General features: G+C 48.0%; 1 protein-coding gene across 1 annotated transcript in view; it reads right to left on the minus strand.

Moving 5' to 3' along the window:
* Oatp26F (Organic anion transporting polypeptide 26F) overlaps positions 1–27,527 on the minus strand; it is a 107,684-nt gene that overhangs the window by 1,902 nt on the left and 78,255 nt on the right. The window contains exons 2-10 of the mRNA XM_075876634.1: positions 7,280–8,271; positions 7,052–7,151; positions 6,431–6,552; positions 5,859–6,029; positions 5,190–5,279; positions 3,096–3,288; positions 2,468–2,624; positions 1,516–1,709; positions 38–102 (exon numbers count right to left, since the gene is read on the minus strand). Of these exons, the coding sequence (XP_075732749.1) occupies positions 38–102; positions 1,516–1,709; positions 2,468–2,624; positions 3,096–3,288; positions 5,190–5,279; positions 5,859–6,029; positions 6,431–6,552; positions 7,052–7,151; positions 7,280–8,054 (1,867 nt within the window). The 5' untranslated portion in view covers positions 8,055–8,271. The remainder of the gene's footprint in view (positions 1–37; positions 103–1,515; positions 1,710–2,467; positions 2,625–3,095; positions 3,289–5,189; positions 5,280–5,858; positions 6,030–6,430; positions 6,553–7,051; positions 7,152–7,279; positions 8,272–27,527) is intronic.

Genomic DNA, 27,527 nt, shown 5'->3' on the forward strand with positions numbered 1-27,527 from the left:
AGAGGAAAGCATTCGTTGAAAACTGATGAAGACTTACCTAATAGCCTCACTGCAATCCATTGTATACCGAGGCCGAAAGACTTTTGGCTAGCTGCTACACACCTGCACGTGAACCAGTAGAAACCAGCTTTAGAATTTAATTTCATTTCTTTTCATTACCTTAGAGACCTCATTTGAGATATTGCATAAGGTGTGGCTAGTACATTCGTACAATAAAAGCAGGTGTTAAGCATTCGTACAATAAAAGCTTCAGCTACCTCTAAAGCTGTTTGATCACCATTTTAAAATCACCAATTTGTTTCCGTGTATATATGTTTTCTTTTTGAAAAAGTAAATGTCAGTTAAAAGTTAGCAACCGTGTTGTCTTCTTGCTGTGTCCTCTCGTTTTTTTGTGCTCTTTCCCAAAACACGTATCTGCATGCTTTGTTCCAAAGGTCATCGAACGACTATAGCTTTCTGTCTGGAGGAGCTGTGTGATATCGACGAATCTGGCAGTAATTTCAAGAAACGAAAGTTTTTGTAGAATGGTTAGCCACAGGTAGGTGGCAGCAACGTGTCGTTTTAGCAAAGGGTACGAAACACCTGCTTTTGTCGTTCATAGTGTTGCATTGTCAGCGCAGCATAATAAACACTGTGCTCTTTAGAATTACAAATTCATGCATTTTCAAAATAAAGAAACACTACCTAATACTGGCATGTTGATATTGCTCCACCTCAAATATGCGTAACATTTGCTTTTTGACTGACAATGTTTACAAGTATGAATGCAACCACCAGATCAAGACTGCTGGGTGTTGAGCAAGTGTTTAAACTTGCACTGGGCATTTACAAGGCCTCATTCACATCGTTTTCTCATTTGCTTGCGATACTTCACTTCTCACTGGTCACCTCTACCACGCCGTGACTGAAGGAATGTGTGTGCGGGTGACATTGGCCCTTTGTTAACTGCGCAGAGGCACCTAGAGTTGCAAAGTGCGCTCTATGCCATCATTAACTATCATGCAAACTAGCAAAGTATCCACTGTGCGTATGCGAAACAATACGTGTACCTATGTAGCTGACCCATTGTTGATGATGTGACTGATGGTCATAGACATGCGCCGGGTTATTTTAGGTGGGCTGGGTGAAGTGGACATTTCAGTGCAGCGCCCTCCTCCCCCAATCTTTTCCTAACCCCTCGCTTAAACTGAAGACCTTACTATCAAAACTCAATGCAAAGATGAGCTTGTTTCTCTTTGTTTTATTTACCTGGAAGTCAAAAGCAGGTACTGTAAAGTACTGAACTTGTAATTTTCCTACGAAGTGAGTAAACAAGAAAAGTGACGAGGTTACTTTGGCACTTGTGCCTCCCAGCACTGAATGACAGTGAAACCTGCACAACAACCAGATGGGCATTTTCCAACAATTATGGTAAACATCGGCCTATCCCAAACCAATACCATGCCCCACCGGTGTGGTCATGTTATTCACACACACCCCACCCCTAGCTTTCCACGATTTTTGTACAAAACTTGCCTGAGTGTCGCAGCGAGTGATGGCATGCTGACCAGGAACGTGAAGACCATGCAGACGAACATTGCAATCAAGAAGAACACGAGGAAGTTGCACTCGCTGGGACACTTATCGCGCTCCGCCTGGATGGTCACCTGCTTGCCTTCTAGTGTGATGTTCCGGCCTGGATGATCAACGCAGCGGCAATCCTCATAGACCTGTGTGCAGTCGAAGAAGATGACGACAATGTTAAATGAAGAGAAAAGAGGACAGGTCTGCTTTGAGAGTGCTTCTCTGGCTTGCTACTCCTCATAGGAGTAAGTTACAATGACATTAAAGCCAAAGCATAGTACACATGCATTTTTGTTTATTGGCCAACTAATACATGGCTCCCATAACTGGGCATTCCATCCCACAAACTTGTGTCATCAGGATGTCATAATCATTTGGGCAGCACAATAAATGAAACAGGTATGGTACAGTAGGCGAAAGATGAGAAGAACATAATCATGACGTGAATTTACGTGTAAGCAAGGCTGGCATTACTTTGTACATTTAAGGTAGCCCATTGGAAGGGTGAAAGTTTTTCGAGTGGTGCAAGAATAACCATTTTCAACAAAAGGACCCACAAAAGTCACTGAATCAACCATCAAGAAAGTGTGCTGATTTGGAGAACATCACATAACTATTTGGTCTGCCTGCCCTTGGCGATGCATTCTTGACAGGGGAAATGAAGCTTTCGTAAGTCAAGATAAAGAATACTATACCACCATTAAACAACCCCAAAAAACTATAATCACACCATTTATTTGTATCTGCTTGCTGTTTTAGTCAGCAACAGAAGAGCTTAAGATCACTAGAACAATCAAGTCTATGCATCTAAAGAACATATTCTTTGCTATATGTTACTTTAATTTGTTTTGTTCAGAGAGAAAGCTATTCCCCTTCCAAATCAGGGTACTGAACATTTGCTCACCTTTGTTGATCCATAGTGGTGAACTTTTTGGCAGCCAGCAAAGCAGGCTGAGTAGTACATGACATGGTCTGTTCCACAAATGGGGTCAAAGTCTTCGATTTGGCAGTGGCACTGGTTGTTGCACTCGCTGAGAAAGCGGTCGACTCCCACAGTGAGGCTGTGGAAGGATAGTAGATGTAATAACTAGCTGATAACGCATTTGTGCATGTCAACGCTCAGATAAAGTACTTATAGCAGGTGCCTGCTGCAAGCACTTCAAGAAAGGCCCCACCCAAAAAAGTAATCATTTCAGCCCACTGTTCCAAGTAGCCACCACACAGTTCTTGATATCTATACTGTACAGCAAAAAACTGATGTCACCATCGATGATAAAGTTGTCCTTCCAATGTTCATACTGATGTGTTAGATTAAATGACCAGAGTATTACTAAAAAGGGTTAATGGATAATATGCTATAAATTTATACTGGTACCATTTCACTTTTGTTCATGGCTATTGTTCATGTATTGATGCATTTTTGGCAAGCACAGGAATTGAAAATATTTTATTTCATGCTACAGTAGAAAATATTTTTAATGTTACATATCTCAGATTCACATCAGCTACTAAATATGCCATGGGTAACTTACTTGTTGGTTTTGTGGTTCACACCTGCAAACCTGACATTTGGACAGCTGAAGAAGAAGGCAAAGATGGTGACCAATGGCACAAGGGAGCAAAGGATGCACATTTTGATAATTCCAGCACAGCGGAGGTTGAACCTCTTAACGAAGTAGCCACCTAAAAACGTGCCTCCACCAGCACCCGGAACAGTCACTGCACCTGAAGGACATAAAGTGAAAACAACACAGTCAACTTTCTAACCAGAAGCTCTGCCTAGCCATGTTTTACAACATGGCCAGGTATGCATGCGGAGAATGACGACTGTCAAAAAGAAAGATGTTCAAATCAAAGATTCTAACTCTTGACAAATTTTAACTCACAGTCTTGCAAATCAGAGGCACAGGCATGTGGTGACATAACTTGAACTATCCGAGATGAACTGGTTTTGATGAAATATGGTTCAGGTTAGGTGAAATGCCCGTTATATCCCCTTCGGGCGCGAATCACGGCAGACTCTCTAAAAAAATGTGTCAAATTCACGCAACCTAGCTCCAGGGCAGTCCATATTATACCCCAAATAACAAAATTAAGCAATGCATTGTTTTGCATATCTTTCAGGAATTAATGTTAATTAGCGGTAATTATTTATTCAATTATACTGCGGTCAGTCTGCTTTGATCATTGAATACAAAATCTAATATTACGCTAGAAATGCAGGCCCAGTTTTGTTTTTTGACAGTGTCTGTTTCGGGCAAACAAAAATACTTTTGTCATTCTTGGTTCTGTAAAAAGGTAGGTCGAGCGACCGTCGAACGTGGTTGTGTTTCCCGCAAACTGATCCTGTGCACCAATACACAGCACAATGAAGCTAAATGAGCGCTGTTTGCCCACCCATTTACTAAGCCATTACAAATGTGCACACTGCGTTTCAAGCCAGTTGAAGGAACACGCGGTGCGTGACGCGCCTCCGCAGTTGATGTGTACAGCTGCACACACGACCGCTAAAGGGGGCGGTGGGTACAGACGGCCCTTGTTTCAAAGCTAATGTTCCCATAAAGCGAGAACAATGTTCGCAGCTTCATCGAGGAGAGCGCAATAAGATTGGTCTGGCAATACGCGCCATTGGCACTTCATGGTGAAACTAAGTTCAGTTGCGAACGCAAACTTTGCGAGAGCTTCGACAAACGGGCACCGCGGAACTATGCATAAGCCTACCGATATAGCACGTTCACGCGTGTTTGCTGTATTTGAAGCAAGGACAATAATAGCGACCAATAAAAAAAAGGAAGCAATGGTTCTTGTAACAGAATAAATGAAAAACTGGAAATATTTACACGTTCTGCTGGCAAAGTGAAGCGCGGAGGAGTCCGCACAAATGTTTACCGCGTCGTTTTTCAGAGTGTGAGCATCAGATGGATCCAATTTTCAACGCTGCCGTGTCCACAGTGACACCGTGATAGTGACGCAGCGAATTATGAAGTAAACGCGTTCTCACTTTTCCCGTAACAAGCGCTACTGTGTACATCGACACGCCATGTCGGTGCGAACTCAATTTGCTCAAAGGTGCTCCTGAAAGCTGGCTTTTTCACATTAAGAATATGTATGCGGAGAAGCTAACTTTCACAGTTGCTCTGCCTTCATACTCAATTCAAACCCCCGAATAGCAATCAGCCCACAACGACGAGCTAAGTACTGAAAGCTGATTATTTTTAGCATTAAGTTGTGAGGAGTATATGAGTGTCAATGCAAGAGGAGCGAATGAATGTACTGTGAAGGTATGCGTAAAGTTATGTATGAGAAGAACAACACAGACAAAGTGAAATAAGTGAGAGACAAGCCGAACTCGGTGTGACTCGAGGAAGATAATAAAGGAGCTTTGAAAAGAAGCTTATGTTAGGCCGCTAGAGAACTTTCGAAGGCTGGCGAATACCATGTGTCCGCTTCGAAGTAATCACGCGCAGTTGATAGCCATAATGTGCATCGGTATAGTGCAAGAAAATGTGTTGTCAATCCGCGTGAACTGATAAATAACAGCGCGTAAGATTTTCATACATAACAAATAGCTCGAATAAATTTGGCGCGGAGGCTGATATAGTCACGTTGCATATTATATTACTCACCCATTATTAGAGCTGCTAGGCTGGCTGCGATGCTGAACTGAAACTCGATCACTTTCGGAAGGAATGTCGCCAAGCCAGACACCAGCATGCCTGAAAGGAGTTCAATGGAAGAATGAACGTAAACCGATGAATTGCGACATTCACTATCAATATGTAAAAAGCACCACGAGAATACGGCCGAATTACCCTTCGAGTAAGAGCGCAATATTTGAGAAGGCTAACAAAGTTCTTGCTGTTGGGAGTACACTAAGGTGCACCTTTATGGTTTAAAGGTGAATATTTGGTAGAAGTATGCCTGTTTGGGATAGAAACTGAAGAAACGACGAAAATATATTTATTGTGTGGTTACTTGAGAACATCTGCATTTCGGTCTTTAAAAACAACATGTTACAGACTGACGAAAATTTTAGGAACAAATATATGCAGGCCCATGAACTCAAATTTCCAGAAACTTAAAAGGCGAACACAGTTCAGCACCTTTGCCGAAAATTGACGAAATGTATTTCCAGATTTTCAGGCAACACTCGCGTGCAAACAAAGACAAGCAATTATGATAAACAAAAGAACTGCTCAGCACTGAGAGTCACATGCAATGCACGGGCAAAACAGCGGCGAACTAGTAGCGCCCTCGTGAGACAGGCAGAGGCACTTCGTGAGCTCGTGACGCACCTTCTGTGGCTCCAGCCAGGCTTAGGAACACAAACGTCGGGTTGGTGATGAGTATCTTGAAAGAGGCCGGGAGGTCCTTGGCCCGAGCACCGAAGCCACTTTGCACAGCTTCGCTCTTTTGCAGTTTCTGGTGCATTTCAGACTTCTTCTGGGCCTGCAGCTTCAGCGAACCTGAGCGCGCGAAAGGACGCAGTGCATATGGTTACACCAAGAACGTTCTACTAAGTGCGAGAGGTTCGTTGATAATGAACACGCCAAAATATTTTTGTTTACTTTCTGCCGTACTGAGTGGACATATCTGTACTCAGCGGCTAGGAGTGTTTGTTTCATACGCACTTTAGTGTATCTTTTTTAATGTCTCAGCTGGACACACAGAGACCTTTCCCCGGCATAACTGTACTCGTTCTAAGACAAACTATAGTAATTCCCAGTGGGAGTGTAAGTTTGATTTACACAGCCTGTTTAATGGCCTTAGCACGATTCGGCGGGGCCTGTTGCCGAGTCGGCAATACCCTGAACGCGAGACATGGTGTGTTTGAAGATGGTCAGCAGAGCATGTGCGTAAGACGTACCTGGCAGGACCTTCGGAAAGGCACTGATGGGGATCGCGGCCAAGAATGCCGTCACGGAGGACACGACGAATCCGATCCACCAGGCTCCCACCCAAACACCGCTGGAGGGCGTCAAGCCGAGACTGTTGGGCGAGAAAGGCGACTGTTACCTCTACACTGCGCCATTTCACAGCAGACGCCAATAGACTGGACTGCTTTCTACCTCGCGCTCATTCTGCGATCTCAACATCGCTGCAACTACTAAGATCACAAGTGTGCATGTGCGTACGAGGATGTGAGCACATGTGCGCCCACGTGCGTTTACGCACTTCATTTATTTTTGTGAGCGAAGTAACGTGGACTCCAGCCACGTTTTTAATGACTTCTAATTACTTTACCTAATGGTTTGTAATGACTGACACTAGTCTTTTGGTTTTTTAAGTGTTACAAATGGTGTGTCCATGTAATACACTACATAGCAATGCAACATGTGTCGCTACAGTTACACGGGGAGCTTATTTGTTGAGCGCGAAAAAGTCGCACCTATCCACCATTACCACGCCCAACCCCCGCGCACACTCTTGTTCACGCACAACTACCCACAGTAATGTGCAGTGCTGCATAATCATCGCAGCGACTTACACTGAAGCGTCCACGGAGAGGTCAGTGTAGATCTTAAGAAATTGGCCTCCTAAGATGTAGCCCAGTGCGGGACCGATGATAGCCATAGTGTAGAAGATACCTGCAGTGAAAAGAAAGTATGCACAGTAGGTGACTTAGACTTGCCAACTACGAACTGTTTTTCTGTACAATTATTAAAAGTATTGGAGCTTTGTAGCGGGTCGCGCAGCAGAATGCAAAACCACGCACCGATATACACGGATGACATCTTGGTGGACACGATCTCGTCCAAGTACGTGCAGCCGAGTGTGAAGAAGGGCGTCGCGCCAGCACCGTGCAACATCTGACCGGCGAGGAACATGTACTTGTACTGGTTCAGGGAGCCACCGCCGCTGCCGCCTAGCGCTTCCCTGTGAGCGCAGAAACCCCGCGTGACGTTGGCCACAGCCACGCAGAGGCTCTCGCTGTCGTCCTCGGTGCTGAAGGCGTACGTGCCGGCTAGAAAGTGCGGCATGGAGAAGACAAGCGCGCCGAGGCCGAGCACGAGACAGCCCACGCCGACGAAGAGCGGCTTGCTACGAGTGCCCCCGAAGTAGCTGATGGGCGCCAAAAGAACGAATGACGCGATGTCGTAACCGCTGGCCACCAGGCCACTCTCGGAACTGCGCAACTGGAAGCGCCGCTCAATGGTCGTGATGACGACGTTGACGAAGCCGTTCACTATGAGTCCCTGGAGGAATCCCGCCCAGCACAGGAAGAAGAGCACCCACGGAGGCGTGCGGAATCGCTGCAGCCAGCGGGGTCGCAGGCAGCCCCAGCCGCAGGTCCCTCCCGCGTCGCCGGAGACATCGGCGTCGGTCGAGTGTGGTCGCACGGCGGTGTCGCGGACACCGAGCGCATCTGGGACGACGGGAGCCTTGCCGACCACCAGGGGCTCGTTGCTCTGAGAGTTGGTCATGGTGCCAATACTGGAGACACTGTCATCGCGGGCGAACCGCTGCCTGTCACTGCTGATGAGAGTCATCGTCGAAGGCGTAGATTTGATTCGAATATATATGAATGCTGCGCAACGTATACCACAACCACTTCTGCGAAGGTGAAAGTGGGCAGATAGTTCAGTGTTTCAGTACCGCAGTGATGAGCTTCTCGCTTCTCGTGATATGTTGCGTGGACCCGTCTCCGCTCGTGTCATCCTTGGTCGTGTGTGGACGTTCGGTACCACCGTCTCGGGAATGGTTCTCCTGCGAAAAAGAAAAAAAAACTGTTCTTTAACACTTACACAGGCGCACGCTTGCTTCTTTGCTACCATTCTGTGCTTTTAACAACGCGCACAAGGAAACCACGAGGCGTACTCAATTGATGTAAGAGAATCCCTAACGAGTTTTTTTTCAGATTCATACTACTGAAACGGGACCGCAAGGTAAGACGAATGCACGCGAAGAAAAATAAACACGAAACACCAGCGCTGTGTTCTCTTTTCTTTGTGTGCATTCGTCTTACTTGTGGCACCGTTTCAGTAGTACGAATTCCCACCAACTTGCCCAGTTGTCGGCCCTTCCGAGTTTTTCAAACTCCAGATATTAGAACGCCGTGCTCCGCGTACTTCTTCGCCCTTTCAGGATCGCTCTTATTAAATTGCCACCAGCGACTCGCCCCTCCTTAGCCACCACATAACCCCCTACACTGGAATAACATTCGCCGTAATAAATATTATGTAACGGGTGAAGCCCGATAAGGGTGTACCTTAAGCGCTAAATCAAACGGCACGCTAGACCGCTAAATTATGCGCATAATTATACGACGCGGGAGATATATGGATACGCCGGCGACATAAGCAGCCAGCCCCTGAAGCTCGATCGCGTGCTTGGTAAATAAATTTCATTATTTTATGCACCTTGTCCTGTTGCTGTAACGATGGGGGAAAAGCGGAACTGACGGTGGTAGAAATTTGCATGCAAAGCGACATCCACGCGGCAGGCGTTCCATTAGGGATCGCCGTCGAGGATAACCAGTAATCACTGCGTTAAGCTACTATAAATCAAAGTCAGCGACGTCAGAGCATCTGCGTCAACGTACGCAAACAAAAAAAAAACAGAAAGGAATACAAGAAGTAGAGCATTTGTTTTTAAATACTGAGATCAAAAGACGTTCCCTGCACGGAGAACAATGACGGGAACGCAGATAGACGCTGGCCGCGCGGGCTAAGCCGCAGAGTAAACGATGTAATCAAAGCTGGCGGCTCGGCAAGACAGTAATCCCCGGGATTTATCTTCCCCGCTGTCAATAGGACGACGGCAGCCAATGAGCGAGAAGAAAACAAAAACGACAAGAGAGAAAGGAAAAAAAAAAGAGATGAGAGCGAAGCACTTTTCAACGAGCGGGGAGGAGTCGCGTTCAACGTAATTACCTCAGCACCCCGCGTATGGACGCTAGGAGAGAGATTAGTATCTCAGACTAAAGAGAAGGAAAAAAAAAAAGCGGAAACTGTGATGCCCGAAGAATGCGGTGGCGGCGGGGAAAAAAAAACAAGTGCCACACAAAGGTCCTCAACGTGGTCTCGCCTGTAAAAGAGCATCGCTGTGCGACACCGACGGGACATGCAGAGCACGCGAGCTTGAAGCAGCACTCTGCGGCTCGGAGTGCGTTTGTGTGTAATACGTGACGAAGTCGAAGCTCCGAGGCTTATAGCTGAAGCTTACGTTTGCTGGCCTTAATGGATGTGCCGCGGATAAGTTGAAGATAAAAAGCGGTGGCAGATGACGAGGGATGCCTCGGCGGTCGGCTTACTGTCAAACGGAAGATATGTACACATTTGTGTCACTCTCTCGCGTGTTTGCGGTGGTCTGGGCGGTGAAGAATTCGGGTCAGCGGAGAAGCTAGCTAGACCGTACGTTGCGTGCGGCTGGCAACAGAACATGCGACTTGAAGGTCGGACGTCTCGGAGGAATATGAAAGAAGGTCACACTAAAGAGGCTATGCGCGTGTATTCGAACATTATACTCTTAATTTGGCCCCGCTTTGGTTGAAAAATCACATCCAGCTGAATGTACCAAGGCGATCGTAACATTTCGCAATTGGAACCGCAGAACCTTTAGCTCATTAAAAACTTGTTGGGCGAGCAGCTGAAACGTATAAATCTTGATTTTAGCGTTAAATAAAACGGAAATATGAGAGACGACCACGCCAGCGCTTGTCCCATCGTCTAACATGAGTCCGTTTTAGCTGAATGTGTCAAGAGTCAAGATTACGGATTGAATCAGTCTTTACCAATGCGAACCAAGTGCACTAAGCTTCGATAGTTACTGCAAATGCACATAATCAGAGAAATCAGGCAAGCCTTCCACGTGCTGCATCAATGCAATATAACAACGGCACTGGGCATGTCATGTAGACAATATGTCAGTTGCGCAAGCTGGCGTCGTAGCGAAGGCTGGACAATGTCACACGCAAACCCCGAGACAGAGAGAACGAATCTAGCAATGTTGCCTTTTCCTCCTCCGTGTTCTCGACTCGATGTATATTTCTTCTCCAGTCTGAGTGAGGACTTTTTCTTTTCTTTCGCGGAGGAAAAGTCATTGCTCTAATCGTCGAAAGCGAGGGTGTTCGCTGGCGATGATGACTCGTTCGTTGTTGATCGGCGACAAACGGAACAAACGGGCCTCGGAAAACTCAACTCGATACGACCCGCCCGTCGTAGACGTTCTCTCACGGACCGTCGCCCAGAGCTCGCGCCACATTGCGTCGAACATCTGCGACCTTGCGTACCAATGCACACACGTACAAATTACACAAACGTATACGCAAGCGGCACGCAACTCTACTCAGCGCCCTCTTCTTTTTTTTTTATTTTGTTAATGCCACGCACCACTTGCCTTTCACACAGGACTCGTGTGTTGGCGCGTGTATATACAGAAGGAAGGGCCACCGTTTTCAATCGATTCCGATGCCGGCGGGGAAAGTCTCTCTTAGAGGCAACAGTGAAGATGGGATATTGCGCCCATTTATCAGCGCCACTGACTTCAACAGTAAGCGGTCACTGTGAAAGAGTAATGAGAGAAGAAAGGAAAAGATACAAGAAAACGACGGTTCGGGGGGTCGATAGCTTCCCATCTGTTGGCGTCGCCACGTTTGTCTTATAGCGTTTCTATACGGGAAATTTGGACGTCGTCAACTACTCACTCTCTTCCGTGCCACCACGCGCTTCTGGTTGGAAACATTTGCGAGTGAACGGCACTAGACACGAAAAAAAAAAAACTACAAAAACGGAGTTACGCCACTGGTCTGGGCCGATTGATGTTCTATGCCAACGTTTCCTCTTTGGTGGATACTATCTCAAGGCTTCGTGCAGAAAGGAGGCGCACGCAGAGTTTCCTTGAAAAGCCGCGCAAGTGTAAATGAATACGATGATAACTTATTCTCACTTTTGTGTCCTTCCCTGCGTAAACCGCGTCGGTTTTCGTTCGAGATGACTCAGTCGATAAGGTGAAACAGCTTGCGAAAAGCGAAAAGGGCCGAAAGTCAGCGTTACCAAGAGCGGGTGCGAGAGAGCGTCATGTTATTCATTCACCGGCTCAAGACGATTCCAAGATGTGGAGCGAGGACAAGTGGAATTGCAGACTTTGGTGAACTTGCTGCACGTTGCATGAGTGGAGAGAGAGAGAGAGTCAACATAGAAAAAGGCGCTATATTTGGTACCCGTATACACGCCTCGAGAACCGACAGTTGAAGCATTGTTGGCCAAGCAATCACGATGTTCGTGCGTCGTGTTTATTTTACAACCAGACATTGCCGACCTCTGCGATCAGAAAACTCAATGCCTATGCTCCATGCACCGATGTGTTAGTTTACTCGCGCTTAATGCCACCAGACTTTCTCAAGAACCGAGAAAGAGTGTCCGTCTGACGTTTGACAGCCGTTTCCGCTCGCCGTGCCTTTTAAAGGAACGCCCATTGGCCAAGCACGCCCGTTTCCGCGGGGCGCGCTCAAGACTGAATATAGCGCCAACTGCGAACGACAAACAGCTTTCGCAGACTACGAACGTGTGGACGGACAGACCCTTTTTTCCTGACTGACGCCATCTCACAGGCCGAAGGTCGTGGGGGTCACAAAAATACGGTTGTACAAGCGAGAAAGAAAAAGAAACGGAATCACTTAGCTCCACTCGCCTCTTCTACACACGTACTCGAGAGTGCAGCGAACGCGTAGTTATGCTTCCTTGCACGTGCACCCATAAAACAAGCTTGACTTGGGCGCCGAAATGTGTTCGCCGGTGCCACTTCCCGCCAGGAGTGTCAAGAATGGAACCGCGTGTTTTGCAGTTTGATAGGAACGAAATATACGAAACAGCCGAAAAAAGAATACGCGCAAAAACTCCGCATAAATCAGAGGGAGAGGGGTATATACCAACATGTCAAACTTGCGGGGCGCGAGAGCGAAGCGACGAATGAAGCGAGCTTCTCTTTTAGACATGCCCAGGAGTTTGGGAGTTTACATCAGGAATGCTCCTTGAGGAGATAGCGAATGGGTGCACGAGCAGTGACGTTCGGGTGAATCACTTCGGTTTTTAAAGATGTCCTGAAGAATTTTCAGAGTCAGAAGATGCAACTTTACCAACGTTCAAATGCTACTGAACAGTGAAGCCAAGCATTACCTCCTCCTGCTGTTTTAAAGAGCAGGAACATACGTACAATGTGGATCATTATAAACAAGGATGGCTGCCCGTTCACTGCAGAACGTGTGGTTGCAGGCCAATATTTTCAGAGTGTATACTATTGTCGCAACATGCAGGGATCACACAACACGCGAGATTATAGAGGCAGAAACGATATGTTCATTAAAAAGATGCTTGTGTTAGCACCCATTCTGTCCCGCTCACCAATAAAGAAAAGTTGTTCCTTTGCTTGTCAGTGTGATGTACTCTTGAATTATCATTGTGCTTCGCGCATGACTGGTGCAACTGGTGCCTGTGTAAAGGCGAAGACTTTCGCAAGAAATAAACTGTTCGCATTTCAGCGCCCTATCTCGTCCCTTCTATCCCCTCCTGTCACTTGCGCTGTTGCGCTCTTTAACATGGACTCTACTATTTCGCCTCCATCGAAATGTCACCACCGCAGCCGGCATCGAACCCGAAACCTTCGGGTCAGCAGCCGAGCACCATAACCACTGCTCAACCCCGGCGGACCAGGGGTGAAGAAAACACAGTGTGAAGGTGTGATATATGGGCGAGAACAGCTGCCTGCTGCATTAACGCGAGAGCGTTATAAGAAGCCCCTGTTGCTAGATGTGGTGTCCACGTTGGCGTCATTGTCTGTGAGCGAAACATCAGGTTTCGAGGAATGGCATTGCGCCCACTTGACAAAACGCGGTGGTTAATAAGTCCGCGAAGGCATGTAATGGTCAAACTACACCAATAGATGATTTAGTGAGTGATCAACGGTAGTGTAAAGGTAGCTGTACAAGGGCCTGAAATTATGCGCTCTGTAAGTGCGTACAACATATCAATAAAATCATGACAGTGAAACGAAGATTGAGCGACAAATGGTGCTACGAAAGACATATGCTACAGGGTGAAACGTTACGAGGCACCACTGCCTCCCAAGGACCCTTGCAAGCAAGGGAACGGAGGATGGCGTGTTGAAAATACTGTTGCCTCACAGCAGCAGCATCTTAAATAGAGTGTGGCCCCGCCGTGGTGGTCTAGTGGCTAAGGCACTCGGCTGCTGACCCGCAGGTCACGGGTTCGATTCCCGGCTGCGGCGGCTGCATTTCCGATGGAGGCGGAAATGTTGTAGGCCCGTGTACTCAGATTTGGGTGCACGTTAAAGAACCCCAGGCGGTCAAAATTTCCGGAGTCCTCCACTACGGCGTCTCTCATAATCAAATGGTGGTTTTGGGACGTTAAACCCCACAAATCAAATCAATTAAATAGAATGTGCAACGTATTTGATGCGCAAATGACTTCAGTGAGGTCACGTTCTTTAAAAGCATGGTTCCCGATCTAAAAATATTGCCGGTTGAAATGAAGTACTCTTTCGATATGCTTTTAAAAAGTGTTTTTTAAGCTAAGCAGGCAACCCGAGTTGAAATCAAGAAGTGCTTTTGCGTCAGGGCAAAGTCAAGCGTCGATTCGACAAGACTCGACCCCGTGCATAGAAATATGGCATAGTTCTTTAGCCTTCATCGTATCTGTAGATACCACGCAGAACAGCAATCATACTGATACCGTTCTTTCTTAGCACTTGACCATTTCCTTCCTCGACCGTCCTCACCGGTCAGCAAAGGTACGCTTCTGTTAGCTCTGTTCCCCACCATTGTCGGTAGCCCCCCGCCCTTTCTCCCATTCTTGTTTTAAACATCGACTCTTCAACTAGATATGCCAAAGTATAACCGTCCTATATACCTACGAAGGAAAAAGAAAATACAGGAAGAAACGCGAACCACAACAAAGATAACACGCGATGTTATGAGTGTTTTGCGCGTGAGCGCATGCGGCGTGCAGGTGTTTTCGCTCAGATGACGGAGTGCCATGCGTATACTTCGTCTGACCAGCACACAAGGACAGTCAGCTTCGTACAGGTCTTCCGCGTCGGTTAGGCCTAAGGGGGAAAAAATGCTCATTTTGACAAAGACAGGACCGATGGGTCGTTGTCTTCTTTCTCTTTCTTAACCCTTCCGCCACCTTGCGGGTTTTCGCCGAACTCATTTGGAATATTTTACGGAAACCATAACAAAAGCAAAGCGCAGTGCATGAGCGAGGAACCTGTTTCATTCAACTGTAGCCAGGCATAGAACATAAGGACAAAGTGACGGTTATGAACAATTGTTTTTCTCTCTATTTTTATCGATAGGTTTTTCGTATAACTTTTCTCCCAATAGAAGGAAGCTACACCGCATTACACCGCTGAGCGTATAATGAAGGCCACAGTATATAGGTTTTACCAAACGTGCACTGCGCACCACCTGATATTGAGACATACGAACTCTGTGCGAAGCGTACGAAGCTGATGAATGAAGGCTTTCTTGCCGAACGCGGTAGGCAAAGTGGAATGGTGGGAAGGAAAAATAAAAAAAAATGTGAGGGGGGAGAAGACTGCAAGTGGGAGGAGAGGAAGAGAGACTGGGGGGTGAGTGCTCCCTGAACGAGAATAGCATACCCCGTCCAATCAACCTAAGCAATCTACGCGAGGTCTCTGGTCTCCGGGAATCTCATTACGGCAAAATTGAAGGCGCTTGCCTTGGGTGAAAGCCGAAAATTGCACCGTAACGGAATGGCAGTGCGCCTCGCGCACGCACGGAGCCGACGCGTGTCTATTTGCACAAGTGCTTTGGCATATATATATTGTGAAGAAGAAAGAGCGTCGTTGGCAAGCAACATCGCCACAGCTTGGGTACTGGGTGCTGGGCTTGGCTCGCTCGGCTCGTGCTGATCATCGCCGGCATCTGCTTGACCGTTGCTCTTGCACGATCGTGTTTCTTCGTAGGACCACCGTCGCAAAAGTCGTCAATAAACCCTTTTTCAATTGGTGGAAGGTGCTGACATTCCCCGTCGCCTGAACCTGGGTGCTGCCATTCGCCGTCGCCTGAACCTGGAGCTGCGCAACCGAACGCTACCTCCCATCATGGCTACCAACAACGCGCAACCTGGCTCTTCCACTCCATCCCCCAGCAACCCCAGCGTTCTTCGTTTGCGAGAGCCCAAGGTCTTTAGCGGAGCTGATGAGACCGACGTGGAAGACTGGTTCGCTAACTATGAACTGGTGAGCGCAAACAACAAGTGGGATGACGCGGACAAATTGACTTACGTCATCTTTTACCTCACTGACGTGGCCGAAATGTGGTATAACAACCACAAAAACGACATCACGACGTGGTCCATCTTTAAAACCTTGTTTGCTGATGTTTTTGGCCGACCCGCAGTCCGCAAGTCCAGAGCCGAACAACGCTTGCGGACTCGCGCACAAAAGCCAACGGAATCTTTCACCAGCTACATCGAAGACATTATTGGTCTTTGCAACCGTGTGAACACCACCATGCCCGAGTCGGAGAAGATTCAACACATCCTCAAAGGGATCAATGACGGTGCATATCAGCTGCTCCTGGCCCGTAATCCTGCCACCGTTGCGGAACTTGTCACTTTGTGTCAAAGTTTCGACGAGTTGAACAAGCAGCGCGCCCTGACTCGGCCATTTTCCTCACACGCCGACTCGCTCTCCAGTCTCACTTCTGTTCCCGACCACTCACCAACCTTGCAAGAGATTAAAGACTTTGTGCGTGAAGAAGTAGCTCGGCAACTGTCGTTGATTCCCTTCACGCAGCAGCCGCCGTCCTCTCGTCTGCCCTCACCACTCCGCGACGTTATTGCCGAAGAGGTAGCTCAGGCTGTTCCCGTCGCTGCCCACCAGCAGCCTGTGGCCATGCCTGTTGCCCATGCGCCGGCTATGCAGCCCGTGGCCGCGCCTCTCACGTATGCCCAGGCGGTACGTAGCAGACCCCGCCAGCAGCATTTGCCACCCATGTCTTCAGTCGCTCCCCACTCCGCCCCATTTTCGACACCTTGGGCCGCACCACGAGTCAGCAATTCCTGGCGCACTCCTGACAATCGACCGATCTGCTACGCCTGCGGTACTCCAGGACACGTGGCACGATATTGTCGCCGTCGCTTCCAACCACTCCACGACGCTACTCGGCCGTTACCGTATGACCCACAGCCCATGCACATACCTTCTCCCTATCCCTCACCGCAGTATGGATACACTAACTTTCCTGACTCTCGGTCACACCAGCCTCAAACTCACTCTCCCCGCTCCCCATCTCCTCGCAGGCGATCACTGTCCCCAATGCGTCCTAGACCCGCTTCCTCCAACCGGGAAAACTGAACGCCGCAGTTCCAGAGGCAAGAACTGCGCCGTCGTCGAAATGCTCAAGTCCTCGCACTTCACCAGCTAACGTCGTCGCTATATCTGTCGATGGTGTTTCTACCTTTGCCCTCGTCGACACAGGTGCTGCCGTTTCTGTTATAGCCGCCCAGCTCTGCCGCTCCCTACGCAAAGTGACCACGCCGCTCTCTGGACTATCGCTTCGTACAGCTAGCGCACAACAAGTTCGACCTCTTGGCACCTGTACGGCCCGCATATTCATCCAAGGCTCTATGTACGTTGTCGAGTTCATCGTCCTTTCGGTGTGCTCGCATGACGTTATCCTCGGGTGGGACTTTCTGTCAAATCATCATGCCATCATCGACTGCGCACGCGCTGAAGTTCAATTTTCGCACCTGTGTGACGAACCTTTGCACGAAACCCTTGAGCGGTCGCCAAAACTTGTCGTGCGTGAGGACACTGAAATTCCGCCAGCCTCTCTTGCCGTTGTCCCGGTTTGCTGAGATGACTATAACGATGCTACAGTAATGTTTACACCTTCCGACATTTTCATGAGCCGCAGAGCCGTTTCCTTGCCTTTCGCTACACTCGACGTCACTGCGGGCCGAAGCAATATTTTCGTTCACAACCCCCTTTCTGCACCGCTTACGCTACTTGCCGGCGAATGTCTCGGTCGAGTGGAGTACCTCGATTCCTCTTTATTCCTTAGCATGCCAGACGAATCGTGCAGTAGCGCCTCGACCGAACTTCATGCCCTTTCCCCACTGGAGTGCTCATCGAGTGACACCTTCTCGAGTTCCATCGCCGACACCTTAAGTGCCAATGAACGCGCCGAGCTTCTTAATCTCCTCCAGCACTTCGCGAATTCATCCGACGTTTCTCAGCCGCAATTGGGTCGGACTTCCGCAGTGCACCACTACATTGACACCGGTTCGCACCAGCCATTGCGTCAAAGACCGTACCATGTCTCTGCTGCAGAACGTCACGTCATCAACGATCAGGTCGAAGAGATGCTACGCCGTCGCGTTATTCGACCATCGCACAGTCCTTGGGCATCTCCTGTCGTTCTAGTTCGAAAAAAAGATGGATCGATTCGATTTTGCGTCGACTACCGGCGATTAAACAAGGTGACGCGGAAAGACGTCTATCCATTACCGCGCATAGACGACGCCCTTGACAGCCTACAAGGAGCCGAATTCTTCTCCTCCTTAGACTTACGATCTGGATACTGGCAGGTTCCTATGGCAGAAGCTGATCGCCAGAAAACTGCGTTCATTACACCAGATGGCCTGTACGAATTTAACGTAATGCCATTTGGTCTTTGTAATGCTCCTGCCACGTTTGAACGGCTCATGGACAACACACTGCGTGGACTGAAGTGGTCTGTGTGTCTATGCTACCTCGACGACATTATCGTTTTCTCTCCCGATTTTCCTACGCATCTGCTTCGGCTCCAACTGGTTCTGACGTGTTTAACCAACGCTGGCCTCCAACTGAACCTTAAAAAGTGCCGCTTCGCCGCGCGAGAGCTGTCCATCTTAGGGCACATCGTCTCCAAGCATGGTGTTCGACCCAACCCTGCAAAACTGCGAGCAGTCGCTGAGTTCCCGAAACCTACTACACTGAAAGAATTACGCAGTTTTGTCGGACTATGTTCGTACTTCCGGCGCTTCGTGCGAAATTTTGCATCGATCATGTCACCACTGACCAACCTCCTACGCGGTGATGCAGACCTTTCATCCTGGTCTTCTGACTGCGACGTCGCGTTTGCCACGCTCCGTAGTCTGCTAACATCTCCAATTCTTCGGCATTTCGACCCAACAGCTGCAACGGAAGTTCACACAGACGCTAGTGGGGTTGGTCTAGGCGCCGTCCTCGCCCAACGCAAGCCGGGCTACTCCGAATACGTCGTCGCTTATGCGAGTCGCACACTTACTAAAGCTGAGGCCAATTACAGCGTCACTGAAAAAGAGTGCTTGGCGCTAGTGTGGGCGCTTTGCAAGTTCCGCCCTTATTTGTACGGTCGCCCATTCGACCTGGTAACGGACCACCATGCACTTTGTTGGCTCGCCACATTGAAAGACCCTTCTGGCCGCCTAGCTCGGTGGGCACTGCAAATCCAGGAGTACGACATTCGTGTCATCTATCGCAGCGGACGCAAGCATTCTGACGCCGACTCCCTGTCGCGTTCGCCTTTACCTCCCGACTCGGCCTGCGGAACCACTGGTATCTCCATCGCATCTCTCGACCTCGACTCCTTTACCAGTGAACAACACAAGGACCCGTGGATCGCTTCTCTTTTTAACTGTCTTTCTGGATCGTCAACCACTGTGGTGCCACGATCTCTCCGACGTCAAGCTGCTCATTTCGCCATTCGTGATCGGCTACTACACCGACGCAACTACGCCCCCGAAGGTCGTAAGTGGCTCTTGGTTGTCCCGCGCAGCTTGCGATCACAAATCTGCGCCTACTTTCACGACGATCCCCAATGTGGTCATGCCGGAGTTTTCAAAACTTACGAACGCATTCGCCATCGCTTCTACTGGCGCGGAATGTATAATTTCGTTCGAAAATTCGTTATGGGCTGTCCTGACTGTCAACGTCGCAAATCACCGCCTTTCCACTCGTCCGGTGCGCTTCAACCGCTTCCGTGCCCTGCCAAACCTTTCGATCGGATCGGAATTGATCTATATGGCCCTCTACCGACAACATCAGACGAAAATCGGTGGATTATAGTCGCTGTAGACCATTTAACACGCTACGCTGAGACCGCCGCCCTTCCAAGTGCCACTGCGCGGGACGTAGCATCCTTCATCCTTCATCGCTTCATATTACGACATGGTGCACCTCGAGAACTACTAAGCGATCGAGGTCGAGCCTTCCTATCAGAAGTCGTCACGTCTCTGCTTTCTGAATGCCATGTTGTTCATCGCAAGACCACGGCATACCACCCGCAGACTAACGGGCTCACGGAAAGATTTAACCGCACCCTTGGCGATATGCTCGCCATGTATGTGACATCCGATCATACTAACTGGGATCGCATTCTTCCATTCATTACGTTCGCATATAACACCGCGGCACAGTCTACCACTGGATTTTCACCTTTCTTTCTTCTTTATGGACGCGAACCATCCCACACCATCGATACTCTCCTTCCATACCGTCCTGACGCATCCGAATGCCCATCTGTGTCCGAAGCTGCCCGAAATGCGGAAGAGTGCCGTGAACTCGCACGCACCTTTACGTCGCAAGAACAACAGCGCCAGAAAGAAAACAACGCCGACTCTTCACAAAGCCCCAGCTATTCCCCGGGTTCACTTGTATGGCTGGCTGTTCCTTACCAAAGCCCCGGCCTTTCCTCAAAACTCGTTCCAAAGTACGAGGGCCCATACCGCGTTTTGGAGCAAACCTCGCCGGTGAATTTTCTCATCGAGCCACTTTCCCCATCTGACGACATGCGCCGGCGTGGACGTGACATCGTCCACGTCGCCCGCCTTAAGCCATATTATAGCCCTCTGCCTCCAGACTCTTAGGTCGCCAGGATGGCTCTTTTTCGGCGGGGGCAAATTGTGAAGAAGAAAGAGCGTCGTTGGCAAGCAACATCGCCACCGCTTGGGTACTGGGTGCTGGGCTTGGCTCGCTCGGCTCGTGCTGATCATCGCCGGCATCTGCTTGACCGTTGCTCTTGCACGATCGTGTTTCTTCGTAGGACCACCGTCGCAACAGTCGTCAATAAACCCTTTTTCAATATATATATATATATATATATATATATATATATATATATATATATATATATATATATATATATATATATATCAACTACGGTTGGTTAGGTTTTAAGTGATAAGGGATAAGGTATGCACGAATTGCAAAGATTCGATGCTTGGTGGATATGTAATCAGTGAAGATGCCTCGAGTGACATTGAGGAGATCGGCATTACCCGATAGTTACAAAAATTGCCCGGTGCAAATATTCTTGCACCGGCGACACGTCCGAGATAGAATGGCAGCATTCCAAATCAAGACAACGACAAAGCACATCTCACAACGTGATACTTTTCAATTAGGGGACTGAAGTAGTTCGTGATATTTCAAAACGTGCATAGACGTACAACGCATTCCTCTAGCTGGTCGCGCTAGTATACTCCGCTGTACACATTTCTAAACATATTTTTTTTCTTTTGCAATGGAGAAAATAAATGGGCGGCCAGCGCAATGAGTGTTATTCCCGCAAAAGTTTTTAGTCCTGAATGTGACGCGTTCTTGAAACTTCACTGTTGGTGTTTATCTACTAAACGTCTCTTATCTACATTCTACTGAATTTCTTCGTCTCGTTTCTCTCTCCCTCCATCACAAGGTCGTCTGATTTGAGAACACGGGCTAAGCAAATCACGCGCGCTATCATCAGCATAATAACACTCCTTGGCAAGAAACAACGCAGTTGAAAAACTTCAACGTAAGGCATAACGTTGCGTTGCTCAGATAGTCCGCCACGCGTGCACTTGCACTCGCATAGTGGCGTTACTGCTTCGTCATCAGGACGAGAAAAACCGCAGCAGCCGTTCTGTGGATCGGTTGTTTTACCGAGAAGGAACAATGCGAAAGGTTTTGGGCTGATTGGGATCCTACGGTAGATCATCTTCATTGTTGTTCCTCTTTACATCCTCGCTGACGAAGGACAAGGTCGCATATCTTTTGATAAAGCGCATGCGCGCGATTGACACGGCCGGCACCCCACCGAGACCAAGTCATCAATCCTTTCAGGTTGTCGCAGGGGCTTACCGCTGTCTCAACCTCGTCCATCCACCCCGTCTCCGAGCGTTCTCTGCCGCTCCGTACCACAGCTCTTTCGCCAAGGCTATAGGCTATAACATAGTGTGGTATAGCCTATAAGACTTCCCTATATATAGTTTTCTTCGTAGATTGTATACATTATACGAGGCGTCCCGCTTTGATCCGCTTCCGGAGCCCCGCGTCGTAATGAACGGAACAGAAGGGACGCGTCAGCCTCGTACAGCGAAGCAATCTAATTCGCGGTTTGACTAGACATCAATTTAAGAGCGTAGAAGCCACACAGCCCTGCCAAACTTCCTCGGGTCGGTTGCGCGGCAGGTTGGGTTAGCGCGCTCGCCCGTCCAGAGCTGTGGCATCCCAGGGGAGAGGTGTTCGACCGTGCAGAAACCAACAGCTAGGGGACCTCCCACTCCGAAGCGACCCGACCGCAAGGCTCCACAATAAGCGCACTCGCACTTCTGAAAGAAAGAAAGAAAGAAAGAAAGAAAGAAAGAGAAAAAAGAAAGACAGAAAAAAAGAAAGAAAGAAAGAAAGAAAGAAAGAAAGAAAGAAAGAAAAGAAAGAAAGACAGAAAAAAAGAAAGAAAGAAAGAAAGAAAGAAAGAAAGAAAGAAAGAAAGAAAGAAAAAGAAAGAAAGATGCTCAACGACAGTTACACGCCAAGTCCGGAATGCCGAGCAGCAGCAACTCGAGGTTTTTCCCATTCAGCTCACGCAGTCGCATATAGGAGACCGGACTGATAGTTCGAGTTCTCTTTTCATTCGCTTAACGCCGTAAGCGGAAACCGTTATTTCTTTTATCGCAATGGTCTGCCTGACGCGAGATAACGGACTCATTAGGAAATAAACGTTGGCTCAGCTTATACCGAAGAAACAAGGCCTTTAGTGGAGTTAACTGTAGCGGGAACAATCGTATAGTGCGGCGCATCAACTACGTAAACAAATGAACGATGAAGCCCGCAAGCAGCATGGTCGACGCTGCGGTTATCGCGTCATGGCGAGACGATGCGTCGCGTCCCGCTATCTGTTTACCGTTATCGCCTGTCACGCCAGCCGTACCCTCTGAAAACTTTCCCGAACTCTGCCGCGTGACGGCAGTAGTCGTAATGACGCTTTTCGATAGTAGCCACCACACACATTATAAACTATAGAAAGAACGCAAAAGCCGGAAAAGCACTGCTATCTTCAGAGTCCTGGACGCCACAGCTAGCTTTGATAAGAGCGTGAGAGCTCAGAGGAATTGTTCGTTTACCTGGAATCATATACGGTATACAGCGACTGAAGGTCGTGAACTTCCTGTAAACCGCTATAAACCGGAATCGTCTCACCACTGAGGCGTGTGCTCGCTTTAGCGGGTTCGCCGTCTAGAGAGCGGGTCGGGATCGCTTTGTTCGGGAATAGAAAAGACGGCGCGGAAGAATCCCACCGGGACAACCTATAGTGCGGCGTCTGTCTCTTTCTGACAGCGTTTAGCGAACCGCTTCCCATCCGAGTTTGTATACGCTGCCAAACTATCCGACATCAGAAAAAAGAGAAGAACGGCGAAGAAAACCAGACATACGCGATCGCTGGAGCGAATACGATTACCACGCATCGCGTCAGGTGGACCTTTGGAGCTTCACCATTGGATTATACAAATTACACGAATTGAACGCCCTTGAGAGAATTTTTCGTTGGTAAGGTAAAAACGGCTAGACCATATACAAGAAATCTAACAAAGATGGTGATGTGCTCGAGTGCACTCTCCCTTTTAGGTCGCGTGATACGAAGGTTCATTTTGCTAGAGAAAATTGAGAATGGTGTAACAATGACCTTGTTATAAGGCACGGTAGACACTTTTCGTCTCCGCGCTTTGCATATCGTCCACCGGTCTCTTGTCTACAATTGAACGAAAGGGATTTCAAAACGATACTCAGTGATAAGCGGAAATAAGAGAGGTGTCAATAATCCGGCGTATTTACCAGACGGAAGTATTGCCTGTTCAAGCAAATGAAAACAACGCATATGATACTTGTAGTTGCGCTATATAGTGGAGCTATATGCACAAATAGAAGGAACTACATGACGCAAACGTTACACGGGTCAGTTCGAAAGCGCACTTTAAGCTTCTATAACACTTTACGTTGCGTAAAGCAGCGTTGGTAAATTGCGTTCGCAGGAAAGCTCGAGGGGAAGGAACTGAATATGTCTCCGTTTTCAACGTACCGCCGTCCCCAATCTCCCTTATTATAATTATACGTTGAGTCTACGGGGCGTAAGCGTCAACACGCTCCCCGCGGCAGGATTCTTTACATTTGAATAAAGAACATTCTCTTCTCTTGTGAGGAATTAAACTTACGGTCGATGCGCAAAGCAGTGAATACCAACACCGAATGAGCGACAAAAAAGAAGGAACTCATGGTTCGCTCATATCCGCCACGACGTGCGCTCTTCCTTTCCAATGCTGACTGAGCCGCTTGGACTGTGGCTTCACCTGTTCCAGAAGCCAATGTTGCCGTAGGGCCGTTAAGCCCCGCATAACATTATCCTCCAACTGCCCTCCCCCCCCCCCCCCCCCGCTGTGTTATATATATACGTCGAGGTCCGTGACAGCACCTCGGACTTCCGCGAGTACACTGCATACGCTATGCGACCGTTACTACGCAGGGCACGTAGCTGGGCGTATAAGTCTGCGACGAAAGTCTGCAGCGGGTTCGAAGCGATGAAGCAGAGAATAAGGGACTGAAGTCGTTTATATACAGGCGGAAGAGGCTGCGAATTTTTTTTTCTGGTGCTGCTCGTTTGACACAAAAATGAACAGTCACGGCTCGGCCTGTGACAGATTGATTGATTGATATGTGGGGTTTAACGTCCCAAAACCACCATATGATTATGAGAGACGCCGTAGTGGAGGGCTCCGGAAATTTCGACCACCTGGGGTTCTTTAACGTGTACCCAAATCTGAGCACACGGGCCTACAACATTTCCGCCTCCATCGGAAATGCAGCCGCCGCAGCCCGGGATTCGAACCAGCGACCTGCGGGTCAGCAGCCGAGTACCTTAGCCACTAGACCACCACGGCGGGGTGCCTGTGACAGGGATAGCACTTCTATCGCTGTATATGTGGCCTCCGGATAACCTTGTTCAAGGGGTTAAACGAAGGGATTGCGGTCACATTATCTGCGAAAGTCATGACGCATGTTTACGAATCGTCGTATATACAGTGGCAGCTGTGTGCTCGAAGAACACGTTTGAAAGGAGGAACTTGATCAGTAGGAAAGTTTCCGAAAATTAAAAGCTGTGCCTTGTGCACGTACACGTAAATTCATGAGTAATATGGATAGGAATACTGATATTACCCAAGAAAAGTTGCAGTTGGCTAAACGAAGTTGCCAAACACAAAAATGTTCACAACACTAAATCTTCAAGCGGCTTTTTTACAAATCAATTCGCCACATCCGCACACCACGAATAATCGTTGCTTAAATACGAATTTCGTGTTTACATCCGTATTGTTCACCACTCTACGAGCAGTAGAAAAAAAAAAGATTCAATTACTTTACGATAAAGCGGCCCCACACCTAGCTTTATTACGCGGATTTCCTCTTTTTCCTGATTTCATGGGCGCGAGAACGTTCAAGCACTGAAACATTTGGCACATCTCGCAGTATATAGATCTCCCGCAGACCCTGTGTTCACTGAATACGTTACGTTCAATCAATCAATCAATCTATCAATCAATGTAAAACATCTACCATCACACAGAAAGAGCGCCAAACTTCAATGTCACAGAGATCCGGCAGAGCTCTTCTGCTTTTATATGAAAATAGTAAGGTGTCTATAGGATATTATTTTAAAGGCACACTATAGGGCAAAACAATTCTTCGCGTATTAGTAAGGTACAATTTTACAATCCTGAAAACACCCCTCTTCTTGTGACACGACATTTGGTAAAGGAAAAACGGGCGAAAAGAAAATACAGGTGGAGACACCGCCTTGAGATTCCCGCACTAAACACCGCAACGTCAAAGATTTCGAAGGCGTCTACTGGGTCCTACGTATACGTTCTAATCACGGTGTAAGAATAGTTTTTATTCTTACACCGTGCTTCTAATCAACAACAACAACAACAACAACAACAACAACAACAACAACAACAACAACAACAACAACAACAACAACAACAACAACAACAACAACAACAACAACAACAACAACAACAAAAGAAGTGCATTGTCATCTGCCATCTGTCTTTGCCCTGTAGTGGGCGTAGTCAGAATGATGATGATAAATGATGATGATGATGATGATCGTCATCTGCGGCTTCCATGGACCTATGGCATACGAAGTCTCAGAAAGTTTCATCGAGCCAATGTCGCGAAAATACGAAAAATACATTTAGAAAAATTGGCGTCACGCATAAAAATTTCTCCACAAAATTAAAACAAAAAACAAAAACAAACTTCAACTGTGATTTTAACCGTAATAATGAACTTGTGATAGCGAAGCATATGGCATTACAGTTTTCAGGGTGCTATTCACGAATCTAAACCAAACCATGGTTTCTATTTAGCGTTCCTTTGGCGAAGTGGACAGCGATTATGAACACGGTGCAAAATTTTGTGAAATTCAAATGCATTTAAATGAAAATTAGAGCCTAGTTCAATATCGCTTCGGGAACCCTGATGCCACTCATTTAAGCAACGAATATGAAGGGCCTTTAACAAAGTTCTGTGATAATTATAAACACACCCCATATCCATTCTCTCGGTCTATATATACGTTGTCATGGTCAGATGTGAGCCGGAACGCAGATCGTTCAGTTCAAAAACTCCTGCGAAATGCGCAGGCGCTTCAATACGTCCGCTTTATTGAAACATTCTCAAAAGCAACTGCAGTTCACTATTTACGATTACACAAATAAATTTGGGCAGAAAGAAATAAACTACACTAAAGCTCAATGAGCGCAACGCAACTCCACGTACTGCTTCACTAGTTCCGCCTATAGAATTAAAGGTCACCCTTCCCGCATTCTTCACAAAGCTCACGCAATTTCACATTCCTTCGTAAAACCGAGAATTCGCTCAAACTTTGCATAAGCATTAATCACACGATGCCGCCGTTCAATTATATTAAAGCGGTTCTGGAAAACGCAGCCTCCGACGTTCATACCCACCTCGCGTGCCTCGTATAGTTACGGTCTCTCGTAAAATGTACAAAAAAGAACTTTCCACTGCCACAATCTTTGTTTTTCGTTCGTTATCCTTTGATGCCGTACGACAGCCTGTTCCTATGACCCCCCCCCCCCCCCCCTCTTCATACCTGATACTCCATGCCCTGTTACTGCATCCGAACCCCGCTCCCAGGCACGCGATCGCTGACAGACGCAAAGTATAGCATGGCGGGAGCAAGCAATAAAAATAATTTCTCTCCGGTCTCGTCGACGGAAACTTCCTCCCCTTCCTCCTGCCTATAAAGCAAATAAGCGAGGACCCAGAAGAAGAGAGAGCGCTTTCATTCGGAGCACACAGCGCCGCTCCAGAAGCCACGTTCCTCCAGACAACGCGGAGGGACCCCCTCCCCTCTTCCGAAGCCATCGGTCTAATGGACCGACTGTATGCTGCCACCACCACCCTGTGTGGCAACGCGGTTGACTCAAGCGAAGGCCAAGCGTGTGGAAGGCGGTAGAGGGGAGAGAGATTGCACCTATAGGGCGCTGTGGGAGGTATACGGGCTTTTACAAGCGCCATCCGTAAAACCGTGCAGTCCTGCAGAGGCTACAAAGCCAGCCACCGCTTATCAACGGGTGGATAGCAGTGTTGGACTTTATCCTGACAACGTGGCC

Source organism: Rhipicephalus microplus, chromosome 2 (genome assembly GCF_043290135.1).
Source record: "Rhipicephalus microplus isolate Deutch F79 chromosome 2, USDA_Rmic, whole genome shotgun sequence".
In the NCBI taxonomy this organism is placed as follows: domain Eukaryota; kingdom Metazoa; phylum Arthropoda; class Arachnida; order Ixodida; family Ixodidae; genus Rhipicephalus; species Rhipicephalus microplus.